The sequence below is a fragment of the Calidris pugnax genome, unplaced genomic scaffold (genome assembly GCF_001431845.1).
Source record: "Calidris pugnax isolate Ruff unplaced genomic scaffold, ASM143184v1 scaffold211, whole genome shotgun sequence".
NCBI classification, from domain to species: domain Eukaryota; kingdom Metazoa; phylum Chordata; class Aves; order Charadriiformes; family Scolopacidae; genus Calidris; species Calidris pugnax.
The window spans coordinates 3,544,089-3,556,727 of record NW_015091083.1 but is presented as its reverse complement, the minus strand read 5'-3'; the positions used below and the strand labels follow the sequence as shown (position 1 = coordinate 3,556,727).

At 39.8% G+C, this 12,639-nt stretch overlaps 1 protein-coding gene across 1 annotated transcript; it reads left to right on the top strand.

Moving 5' to 3' along the window:
* The first annotated feature begins 4,786 nt into the window (after positions 1–4,786).
* LOC106897145 (alpha-1-antitrypsin-like) lies at positions 4,787–11,049 on the top strand. The gene is made up of 5 exons (XM_014957576.1): positions 4,787–4,948; positions 6,567–7,236; positions 8,730–9,000; positions 9,670–9,817; positions 10,776–11,049. Exons 1-5 carry the CDS (start codon positions 4,868–4,870, stop codon positions 10,965–10,967), a joined length of 1,362 nt encoding a protein of 453 aa, XP_014813062.1. The 5' UTR covers positions 4,787–4,867; the 3' UTR covers positions 10,968–11,049.
* Positions 11,050–12,639: the final 1,590 nt, after the last annotated feature.

Genomic DNA, 12,639 nt, shown 5'->3' with positions numbered 1-12,639 from the left:
TGCACTAGTCAAGGCTGCTGAATATAAGTTTAGTTCTTGACCTCTCACTATTCAGCGGTCATTGTTGATTGTGACTGTAGGCTAAACTGTCTGAAGTGAAAAATGAGGAAATCTTGGCTTAGAGTTTTGGGTTTGGAAATCCATGTGAGGCAATTTCCTGGTCTTGCACTTGTACCGTGAACATCAACATGAGAACAAAAGGTTTCATTTTTAAAGCATAAATGAAGATGTTGTAAAATTAAACCTGTGACTATTTCTGTGCAGGTCTAATGCTGCCTTGAGAAGTCTCACTCTGCACTGTACTCAGGGCTTCTGCACCCTGACAGAATGGTACATGTTGGAGATATTACAGGCTTAGGGATTTGGCCACACAGATTGTGGTTTCTTGAGTGACTCAGACTTTCGACATGGCCAAACTAGAATATGAATTTCATATAGACATTGCCAACGTTTAGCTTGAAAACAGCCTCTACCAAAACTCAAAATGAAGAACACTTTAATTTTGTTAACTGAGACCTGTTTTTAAATTGGATGGGAGGAAGCAAAGTTTGTATGAGAAGACAACTTGAAATTGCAAGAATTCCACCACACAATACTTGAAAAGCAAAGAAAACTTGCAAGGAGCAATCTTTATTTCATATGCATACATGCATCGCTAGCCAGCTGTACTAACAGACAGTGTGCCAGCAGCAAACTGTCGGATTAGGTTGGGCTAATTAAGCCTTATTACTTTGTTAGGCATGGCTCATTGAACAGCCACTGTGTAGCTGTTCACAGAAATTCACCAATTCTTGCAGACCGAATCAAGCAAAAACACGAGGCTAGAGTTTTCTTTAGTATCAATTACAAATCGACATAATTGTTTCCCCTGGAAGTATAAACACAGTACATCAGATCAGAACAATTCTGCACATGAACTGTGTTTATATTAGAGCTAAGAGCAAAATTGTGTTTCTTTAGCAAATGTACTAAAGAGAAAAATTAAGGAAGCCATTTTAGTGCATCCAGAACCTGTGTCTGCATGTTCAATGTAAGATTTTAGGCTGCTGTTTTTAAAAAAATCTCTTTTAAGCCAATCACTACTACTCAGAAAAAAGGTTAAATAACAGCTACTTAGGACCAGTAAGACTTTCCATGGACAAACTTTCCACTAGCGTAACTAGAGTTTTCAAAGCTGGAGTCTTAAAATTGCACTTTTTAAGTCACAGCAGGGCTCCTGGATAAAAACATGACTCAGCCAGCAAATATCAAGCACCTTAACATTTCTTTCAAGCATCTGCCAAATGTAAGCATGAAACACAGATAATTATTTAAACATTTTTATTTTGGTTCATAAACATGGATTTAAAAAATCGGCTTCCAGCCATTCTTGTGTCAGAAGCTTGCTTTCCACATGACAAAGAAGTAAATTCTACATTTTTTCTCTGAATCAATAAATACTGTACATGGACAGGAAACTTTTGAGGGCTTAATGAATGAAATAAAATGGGATTATATCACAGAATCCCAGAATTATATCCTTTCTTTACTGAGGTTTTAGAGCTGGAATATTATCTTCAAGGCTTTCCAATACAAAAATGGTAACACAAGCATTTTGCACGTCTCTGAGTTGTGTTTCTCACTGTGCTTCTCTACTTGGGAGTGCTTTTACATAGGTAACTATTACAAGAAAAGTAAAGAAAATCCTGAGCACATTTTAAAACTGTGACATATGAAATTTGTTGTCCTAAAGTCATGATTTTAATGGCAGTCAGGAACAGAACTCTTTCTGTATTATGCTTGACTGACATGTCAATTCCAGTTCTATCTAGGTTCAATGAGAATCACAGATCTACATTCCTTCTGGATAAACTATTCATCATCTCTGACTTCCATAGTCATTGTTTGAAAAGGATATGTCTACCTCTCAAATTACGCAAATTATTATATTAAAGACTCATTAGAGTAACAAGCTCCTGACTTAGAGGTCTCATTAACCTCCATACAGTATAAATGAGCATGCAGGATCTGTCAAATGGAACAGAGCCAAGACAAATATTTTTGGAAAAAGAAATGCCGGAAAAGATTCTTACACAAACCATGTTGAGTGTGGCTTGTCTTCCATGCATCCTCCTTCCCTGCTGACTTGAAGGCCAGGGGCTGGCAGACCTTTAAGTCCTGTTGTAAGAATGGAAATTCATGGAACAATCTGACTGCAACCATGCATGTCTTCAAGACGTACTCGAGGTATGCTCTTCAACCTAACACTGACTACTGGTCCAGAGCCCCCTTCTCTCTCCCCCACAATGACTGCACCCTTTCAGATGGAGTTTGGTGCTAAGGTAAGCAATGGTGAATTCTGGCAATGTATATACTGTCTTTGTGGATGGGACACGACGACATCCTTGGGCCCGCTGGTATGGAGTGGTTCGTGTCTATACTAGATACATAATATATTATGTGGATGTTATGGATCTTCTGGACTGGGGTGGCTTTGTCTGCTCTGCAAGCACTTGCCCACGGCTGACATTGTACTGCTTTGAGAAATTACCATTGTTTGTTTTTCTTTGTTTTTCTTTCAGAGTGCCCAAAATAACAGGAAAGTTACGTAACAGCACGAGAAAATGTTTATATAGAGTGATTCTTAGTATTAGCATTGCATTCAGCAGGGCATGGCTGGGGCTACCTGGGGTTGCAAGGCTTGCTGAGCATTTGCTGATGAAAGGAGCTGGGCAGCTTATACCAGAGACACTTGGAGTAATATACTATGAATACAGTCACATGGTCAGGAATGAACTAAGGCATAAATCAAAGTGGCAGTGCAGGCATATTTTGCAAGTTACTCTCCAGAAGCAGGCCCTGTGGTAGATCAACTTTTGGCTTGCAGAACCTCTGCTGACCTCTTTGGTAGGACAACAGACTTCTTCAAGCCACCACCTCATGAAACACTGTTAATTGAAGCACAGAGAGGCAGATTTTGTAAGAGTTTCAAAATCAATCGAAGTTGACTTTCAACAAAAAAATAGTACAGATGAATGTCTGAACAGCAAAAACATTTGCACTTGTGTCTCTGCCACAGTTTTCTCATACTGAAGCATGCTTTGGTTCACCTCAGAGCCATGCGGGGAATCCAGAATTACCCCCAACCCTTGCATACATCTCCTCTTAGAACATTGAGACTCTCTTCTGCTACATTGCTCTTCAGCTGGCCATGCGGCTGCACAGTGGACTCCACTGCCCAGGCTTCCTCTTCAGATGTGACTAAACCAAGGCTCACAGGAAGCCTTTGAGTGTGGGACTGTTTCTGAACTGATGCTAAGTTAATTTGGGGGAAAACACAAGTTGCATGTTAATTACCTCTTCTGCTCTGCTTTTCACAGAACACAAAGTTAGCTTAGTTTAGCATGTTGTAGCAGGTGTCCAAGCTGCATGGTGAGGAAACTAAGGCCCCAAAGAAGGCCATAACACACCTCAGGAGATGTTTTAGCACCTGTGTCATTAGCTTGTAATAATCTAGGAAGCTATATCTGGTAAAACAGCTGTTCATGGCCATAGACCTCTTCTCTCCAAAGTGTGTTAGCCTATGGCAATTATGCATGTTTTGGGACAGCAAACATTTAAACCAGCTGGCCCTGTGATCACTGATTTTCACCTGATCTGCATGGCTACATGTGGATGGAAAATAGTTTCACCAGCATTTATCTGCATCCTCAGATAATTTTGTTTTGATCCATGTAATGTTTAACAGAAGTGTAAATGTTTAATGTGGCTTAGCTGTATGACTAAAGAGGCAGCACAGAACAGCCAACAGTCTGACTGTCTTGGAACACTGCAAGCATCTCACTCTTTTTTCCTGAAAGACTGTATTTGTGAAATCAAGCATTCTAGTTTATAAGTTCACTTAATTCAAATGCAGCGTTTTTGTGGGTGGCAGAAGAGAACAGTTTCCTCCATCAAGCCTCACCTGACCTACGCAAGCGCTTCAGGGGACAGTAACAATGGGTGCTCTAGTAAGAAAAAAATACAACTTCAAAATCCAAGTACGTAACAGCAAACTCTGTCTGTATCTAAAACAAGCACACAGAGTTCAGCTGTATAGATTAGGCCATAGATTCCAGTAGAAAAAGTACCTCTGAAAGCAGCAGATCTGGGGACCGGGAACAGCCATTCTTATGCTGTTTTACTTACACAGCTCCTTGGCTCTTCAGGATCCAGGGAATTGTGTCACCCCTTCCTGAGTGGATGGTAACAAGTCCTGGAAGATGCAGCAGAGGCATAGAGAGACTGAGCAGGCATTCTCCTGGATGGCTATTCAAACCACATATCTAAACAGTTCCCCCAGCCACGAATGCTGGCCAGCCAGCTTCACAGCACTTATCTTCCTTTGGAAGAATCCCAGGAAATTGAAATAAATCTTTACAAGAAGGCTGAGACTTATTCTTTGAGACTGCCTTGATTTGTTATTGGTTAATGTAATTGGGTTGCTTTCTCCTGTTATTTGCTATTCTTAGAGAGATTTGGGACTGTGCCTTTATACTACAGCAGTTGCATTTTTGGTGCTCCCTGCAGCTCCCTCACCCTAACCCTGGTCTTCAGAGTTTAGTCCTGGGCAAAACTGTGTGTCTCCAGATGAATAGCTCTCTCCATTTCAGGTAGCCCACAGAGCAAAGTAGCTGCCCTTGGCACAAAAATGGCATTTCCAATAAATATTTGCTTAGGAGTTCCATACCCTTTGGGATGTAACACTCCACTGTAATGACCAGCTGGGCCCTCTGGTCTTTGCTCTCTGTTTGGAGTGATGTGGACACATGCATGCCATGTCCAAGAAAACTAGCTTCATCAGCATTTAGCTTTGTCCTTCTAGGTAATACGTATTTGAAGCCATGTAATGTTTAACAGAGGAAAACAGCAGTATAAGCAGCAAGGAACAGCACAACCCATACAAGAGCAAGAACCTTCTGAATGTAATGTAAGTACTCAGTTATCTTACCTTAACAATTTTCATGCAGTTGTATGGCATTTAGCTAGTGATTCATGAAGTACATTTGCTTTCAAGGGTGAAACCTGGTTTCTAAGCACTCAAATGACAGCAGAACTTAATTTCAAGAAATATTGAACAGCAAATTGTAGGGATATGTTATAGCAGCTCCACAGAGCATAACTCTGCTCTGAATATTTATCCCAAGTAGCTCTTTCACATCTAGAAGAAATCCATTTCATTAACAAGAGGGAAGTATCCTGACTTCCAAACTGTCAATCTTATTTTTTATGATTACTAACATTCCCTAAACCTTACAACCAGATAACTGAAATGGAGATGAATGAGCTCTCTTATTTACACCAATGTGGTCCAGGCAGGATTCACAAATTGGTTTTGCTATGCCAACCTACCCTGTAAGTCCTGATTCACTCAGATCTCACAGAACAAAGCTGCAGAAGGACAAGCTGGCTCTTTTTCACTCAAATCTTAGTGGTCAGAATAGTGACACGAGGGGGAGGGAAATCCCAACAAACATCTTGTTCTCTGCTGCACCCTTGTCTCTGAGTGCCTTTGCCATTGAATGGGGCTGAGCAGGTAACTTAAGTCATCTTCCCTAAAGCTGGTCCTCTTTAAGTAGAACATTAGGTGGAACAATTTTAAATTGGAATACCTGTTTTCTGAGAAGTTAAACATCCTAAACACTACAAATTATCCCACAAAGTTCTTGGTCTAACATGTAAAAGAAAAAGCAATAAACAAACAAACAACAACAAAAAATGGTCACAGTTATCAGAAACAGCCAAGATGCCATAATCCAGGCTCTTTGCTGAGTGCTACGGGGCTGTTTGCCTTATGAAAGGAGGCTTTTGAAAAGTTTGGAAAGACAGGAGGGGCTTAGCCCTTACCAGTGACCTCACCCTCCCATGACCAGGATGGCATGGGGTTCACAGAGAGAAAAATCCATCTGGAAGACATGTGTCACATGAGTGGTTGTTTAAAATAAAGCAACATATTCTGATCTAATCAGGTATTGAAGCAGAAAATTTTTACCATCTCTCATGTGATTAGTCACTTCGAATATTAAAATGAGTCAAGAATGAGGGAAAGAATACTCCTTTTGAGAGCTGAAATACCATATTGTTTTCCATTGACAAAGGGCTGTCATTTGAAGGAAGCCTCATTCAATCACTAATAGCATAATAATCCTGAGAGTTCTAAGAGACAAACATAAAAGAATTAAGAATTGTTCCTGGTGTGCTACCTCACTATAAAACAGATTTACACAGAGACAAAAAAAAGGCCTTTTCACTTTTCTCTCCCTCTTGGTCTTATTTTTCTTTAATACTCACATGTTTCTTTCTCTAGTAACAAGGGACTTTCGTAGCTGGAGTAAAGCAGAACAGAAGCAGACAGCAGTGGATAGGAATTACAGATAAACTTGGAAGTACAAGGATTTAAAAAACACTTTCATAGTCAAGGAGCAGGTCAGGAGGTAACAGAGATTACCAGATAGCTGTTGAAGGTAGTAGCAGATGGAAATAAAAGATGAGAAGTTGACACAGCTGATCTCCAGCATCCAAGACCATTTCATTCTTTGTTCACACAACAGCTGCAAAGGATGATGAGGGCCACCCTCCCGCTGTGCTTGCTGGTGGTCACGCTTCACCTCACTGTCCACAGCCTGACCCAGACTGACCACGACAATGAAAAGCCCAGCGCAACTGAACCCCAGGAGCCACATCTCCATGAGGGAGATCCTCTTGAGTCCTGCAGACAGATAGTCCCCAGCAACACAGACTTTGCCTTCCGGTTTTACAGGCAAGCAGCTACCCAAGAACCTGGCAAGAACATTTTCTTTTCCCCGGTCAGTATCTCTGCTGCCTTTGCCCTGCTGGCCCTGGGCTCCAGAGCCATCAGCCAGACTCAGGTGTTGGAAGGGCTAGCCTTTAACCTCACTGACACCCAGGAGGAGGAGATACACAATGGCTTTCGTCATCTCCTCCTCTTGCTTAACCGCCCTGGCAGCCAGGTGCAACTCAGTATGGGAAACACTCTGTTCATGGACAAACACCTGAAGCCACAGAAAACATTTCTGAAGGACATCAAAAAACTGTACAATGCAAAAGTTGTTTCTAGTAACTTCCAGAATTCCACCGAAGCTAAGAAAGAGGTCAATGAACATATAAAGAATGAAACTCATGGGAATATAAACCAAATACTTGAAGACCTTGATCCAAACACTCTAATGGTAATCATTAACTACATTTATTTCAAAGGTAAGTTACATAGGTGTTATTTACTGTAGTACCTCAGTTTCACCTGCACTAAAACAAATGTCCCAGATTATTTCTGAATTATTTTTAAAAGAAAGGCCAGTGTTACAATTAGGCTATTTTGATAAGGAACATTGAAAGTTCTCATGCTTTGAAACCTCTCCCACAACTAAATTTTTCTAGAATATGTTTAGGCTCCTAAGCATAAAAGTTAATTTATTTGCAATCTTCAGGTTTTAGGGAATTGCCAGAACATGATTCATGTGTTTGTAAATTCTTCTGACAGACTTTATCTACTTATTATTTTTAAAATTACAATGTTTTCACATGCTACATGAAGTCAAAAAATAAATTCCAAAGATGGAGATTAACAAAAATTGCCAAACATTTTAATTTACTTACAGTCCATGCCTAATAAATGGATAGGTACCTCTGAAGTTGGAGTCTAAATGCTCTACAACTTGTCATCCCATTATACATATCCCGAGAGGTACTTGAGAATGCACTGCTTTCACAACGATTAACTTCCTCTTAGGTGTTATATCTATTTGCAGCAGTGTGCAGGACATACATGGAGTTTACCACCCAGAAAGGCATGTTTGGAAATAAATGAACTTTCAGCAACACAGATTTTATTTCTTTATTAAATTTGGGTACCCTAACCTCAGGTGCCCTAGTCTGAGGCATTGCTTTATGATATTGAAGTATATTTTTTTTACTGGTGGGGTAGGGAGGAAAGCTCAAACTTATGAAGTAATTAGAGTACTATGGAGTTTACATTCCATTATTTATTTTTCAATTTTATTTTATTTCTATTCAATATTAAAAAAAAAGAGAGCATACTTACAGAATGACAAGCTGTGATCCCTGTGTATTTGTTCAGTGAATGACCCGATTTAAGACAAAATAAAATATCATCAAAAATTCAGTTGAATAAACATAAAGAGAAAACCATTATGAAGATTAAAGCCCTTGAACCCCTATTCCATTTACCATAATGCAGTTATGATCAGGCCAAAAAGTTCGGGCTGTTCTTGCAAGTAAACTTTTCCTTAGTGTTACAAGATGAGGAACATATGAAAAAGCATGGAAGGAGCTTAATATGATACCTTTTAAAAGGCAGACATCTGCTGTGGAACTTGCTTCACAAGCAATATTCTGAAACCAAAAAGTAACTGTTTGGATCCTAGTCAGCTTTCATTTTATTCAAATAAAATGTAAGGTAATATGATGAAGTTACTTCATTGAATTTATCTGACTTAGGTATTGTACAAGTCCATATGAAATTTAACCTGGGATACTTAGTTGTTACTGAACACAGTGCAGCAAAGATGACAGGGAACAAGATCATTAATAAACCTGAAATACCTTTCATCCTAAAATATGAGTGTAAATCTTCAGATAAGGGTTTATCTGGTATATATTAGTCTGGACTATATTAATATATCCTCCTTGAAATAAGCAATTGATTGCATTCTTTCTCTTTTGGTTTTAAGCCTACTGGGTAAATCCTTTCAATATTAAGGGGACTCGCAAGGATTATTTCCATGTGAATAGGAAGACCTCAGTTGAAGTGAAGATGATGACTCGAGATGGATTTTATAAAGCATACTCTGACAGGAAGCTGTCTTGCAAAGTGGTGCAGATTCCTTACAAGGGAGATGTTGCAGCATTATTTATCCTGCCCAATGAAGGAAAAATGAAACAGTTGGAAGCTGCCCTGACAAAAGACACCGTGGCTAAATGGGAAAAATCTCTTCAAAGACAGTAAGTATAGAATTCTGATTTGATGATTCAAGGTAGCCAGAATCCAAAGTCTGAATACTATCATCAGGTTTTACAGTTACTAGCCTTTGCTGATGATTGAAGATTTAAGCAATGGAATAAGTATAAAGGAGCAGACCAAATGGTTTGATGATTTGATACTTTCAGCAAAAATTAGAATCATCATTGCATTGTGATGAGGGAAGAGATCTATGAGTTGGGAAATTTATTCTTTTTCCCCCACACATTTCCTAGTTGATGTTAAGGTCTCCATTTCCCTTGTCTCAAGCACAATGTGTTAAGAGTGGTAATACTGCAACATAGCAATCTAATCCTTCAGAGGGAATGGGGTGTAAATTCTAAAAGAAAAACCTTCAAGGCTAGAATGAGAATTGAAACTTCCCAAAAATGTTGGGCTGGCACCACCGCTGTTTGGTCTCCCATCAAGAGACTGTCTTGCAGAATCATACAAGAAAGCCCAACTGATGTCATTCTCCTTTCCCATCCTCCACACTACCATCTTCCCATCTTCTTTCTTTTATCATCTTTTTCAGATGAAAAGACTAACAGTTCAGCACAGAACAACCTCCAGCAAGTTGGGAGTCTTGGGACCTTCAGTCCAAGGCATACTTTAATTTCAATAACTACCATAATTTTCTTTTGAATTAACAGGAGGATAGAAGTGTATATTCCAAAATTATCGATTTCAGGCAACTATGACTTAAAGAAGATATTCATGAATCTAGGTGTAACTGATGTGTTTTCTGACTGGGCTGATCTGTCTGGAATCACAGGAAAGCCTGATGTGAAGGTTTCAAAAGTAAGTTTGTCAGCAGAAGCAATGGTCCGTGGATTTCTCAATACCCATTTGTCTTGCCCTAACCCAAGTTGGGAAATTTTATTTATTGCTAGGTCTGGCTGATACTCTGAACTAGAACATTTAGCTGATAAAGTAACTTAAACTCTCTCTGACTTCTCCAATATCTGAAGATAAGGGTACTGTCTTCAGTCTGCCAGGCAAAGGTTGGGAAGGGTGTAGCATTGGCCCCAGAAACTAAGTACAGCTCAGTTTCTGCATGTGAAAGAAGTTCCCATGAATATCTGTGTTGGGGATGGCTTGCACCAGCATATCTAGCAGAAAAAGTGCCCTTCTTCTAACATGTGCATTCAATAATTTTAGAGGATTTTAAAACTTCAGCTGCCATTGAAGGCCCCGATGGGTGCTAATCATGTAAAATGGACCAGACTTGAGGAAAACATCCCATTTCCTGAAAATAATATGAAGAGAAACAGATAAAGTGAAGAGAAAGGCTAGCATTCTTACAGCCATTCTGAAAGCGGCAATTACAATGTTCTAACATTTTGGGGCTAGTAAAACAGAAATATTAAAAATACCTAACAATAATATAAAATAATAGAAATAATTCCAAGGTTGAATTTCTACTGACTGAACTGTAATGCATGTGCTATTAGGGATATATACAGTGCAGTTCTGCAGCCCAAATTTCCTTCCCTCTGAAGTTGTCATTCTTTTTGAATTTGCTTGAATATTCTAATCTCAATTAACTCCACAAGGTGTGCAGTCCCTAAAGTCTGTGTTGGACACACACGTGGAGAAACTCTGAATGTGAGAATACTTGCTTATTGAGACAACATCACTAAAAAAGCCACCACAGGCAGTGTGAAAGCAGGCAGTAGCTGAATTAACTTAGTGCTAATTTTACTCATTTCACACCCCGTCTTCCACTTACGTTAATTCTTGGTCTATTTCATTGCAGGCTGCTCACAAGGCCCTGTTGAAGATTCATGAGAATGGCACAGAAGCTGCAGCAGTCACTAGCTTAGATTTTCTTCCTCATTCTGTTCCCCCTGTCGTTAAATTCAACCGTCCGTTTTTGTTGTTGATTGTTGATCAATATACTCAAAGCATTCTCTTCATAGGAAAAATTGTAAACCCAACTGAAAAATGACGGGTCAGTGGCTGATTTTATTGATTTGAATTACATTCTTCACGCAATTTTAGTTCAATGTGATTAAAATTATATCAAAACAGTTACTATCAATTATTTCTTTCCAAAGAAATGAGGCAAGAACATCATCATTCTTAAAAACATTGTTCTTGCTTCCTCCTCCAGTAGAAAGTAACCACTAAGTTACACCTATTTGTGAATTATGAAGAATTTTATAAATCAGCCTTTTAATGACCATTGTATGCCATCTTTGATAAACAAGGTAAGTATCAGCTGAAAGAATCAGTCTAAAACATTTTAAGTAAATAAAGATTGAACAAAGAGGCCACTCCTGACTTGTGGGTAGGAAGGAAAGAAAATGCTGAGGTTTGCTCCAGCTGCTGCCAGCTCTCACCAGGTCCTGGTGCTGGAGGGTTGATACTCATATTTAAAACACAAATGCAGTCCAGTCAGGGATATCTTAGTTCTTCTCTTCCACATGAATGTCATTGATGGAGAAAGTCCATGTTGTACTCCCATGAGAAGATGATTGCTCCCATCTCTGAGGGTGTCTGTGCCAATTTGACATGTCTTTCCTAACACAGCCTTACAGATCCAAGGCAGTGCCAAAATCCAAAGCCAAAGCTTTGGATTGTGAGGATGCATGCCACCAGAAACACAGCCAGTGTTGTGTGGTGTCAGCTCCCTCCCCATTCCACCCTGTGGGATCAACAGCAGATGTTTAACAGTGATAAATGTATTTAACACTGCTCTGGGGTACAGCAGCATAGACTTACATTAAAAAAAAACCAAAAAACAGACTCTCCTCAATGCGTTGAACCTCATTCAAGCTCTTTAAATATTCTGGCTTAGGTGATCAAGAGTTTAATTTTTTAAACCACAAGTTTGAGTCTCTAAGGTCATGAGGTCAATTTGGTAATAGAGCAGTTATTGCTTGAGATGGAGCTACTCTGTAGAGTTCAACCTCTCTCTGAGAAACCTGGTCTAGTTGAAGATGGCAGGGGGGTTAGACTATATGACCTTTAAAGGTCTCTTCCAACCTGAACATTCTGTGACTCTGTGGTTCTGTGATTGTCTCCAAGGCAAGTGTTACCTGCCCACACCAGTCTGTGGAGTTAAAGCTGTTGCCTTGGGTACAGGATATTCAGGATTTATGTTGCGATCGCTCCCTTTCCTGAAGGCAGACAATCCCATATGTCCAACATCCTAAACTCCAGGCTGGTCAGGCTGACCCCTGTGAAAGGAGAGCTAGCATTGGACCTGGAGTGCTGGTAAGAGTATTTGCCTGGAAGATGGAAATCCAGGTCTGCCCTTCCCTGGGTAGAGAATGGGTCTGGCATATAAATCCTAATGAATTCTCTGCAAACTACACTATTCAGTGGGTGGTGGATGAACCAATGATATCCTGTGACATTTGTAGGGCTTCTAAGAAAATGAAGGCATAGCTTCAAATCACATGTTGTGGGAGATCATCACTTTCAGACCAGGCATAGGCACTTCCTTTGAAGGTGAAGTCTTTCCCCATAGTCTCCTTTATGACATTCACAGCTGATGCCATCCACCCATATTGTGTTGACTTCTTTGAGTCCCCCTTTATCAAATTCTCCACAAGCATCCCATGTGGAAGCGGTGGCTAAATTAGAGCTGGGAAGTAATTTAGTTGGCTAGACAC

What these genes read in the sequence shown, in the direction of transcription:
- LOC106897145 (XM_014957576.1), top strand. Translation starts at nt 4,868, where the DNA reads ATGTTTAACAGAGGAAAACAGCAGTATAAGCAGCAAGGAACAGCACAA. An exon ending in GAAAAATCTCTTCAAAGACA is followed by an intron (nt 9,001 to 9,669) that starts GTAAGTATAGAA and finishes TTGAATTAACAG; the next exon opens with GAGGATAGAAGTGTATATTC. An exon ending in CTGATGTGAAGGTTTCAAAA is followed by an intron (nt 9,818 to 10,775) that starts GTAAGTTTGTCA and finishes ATTTCATTGCAG; the next exon opens with GCTGCTCACAAGGCCCTGTT.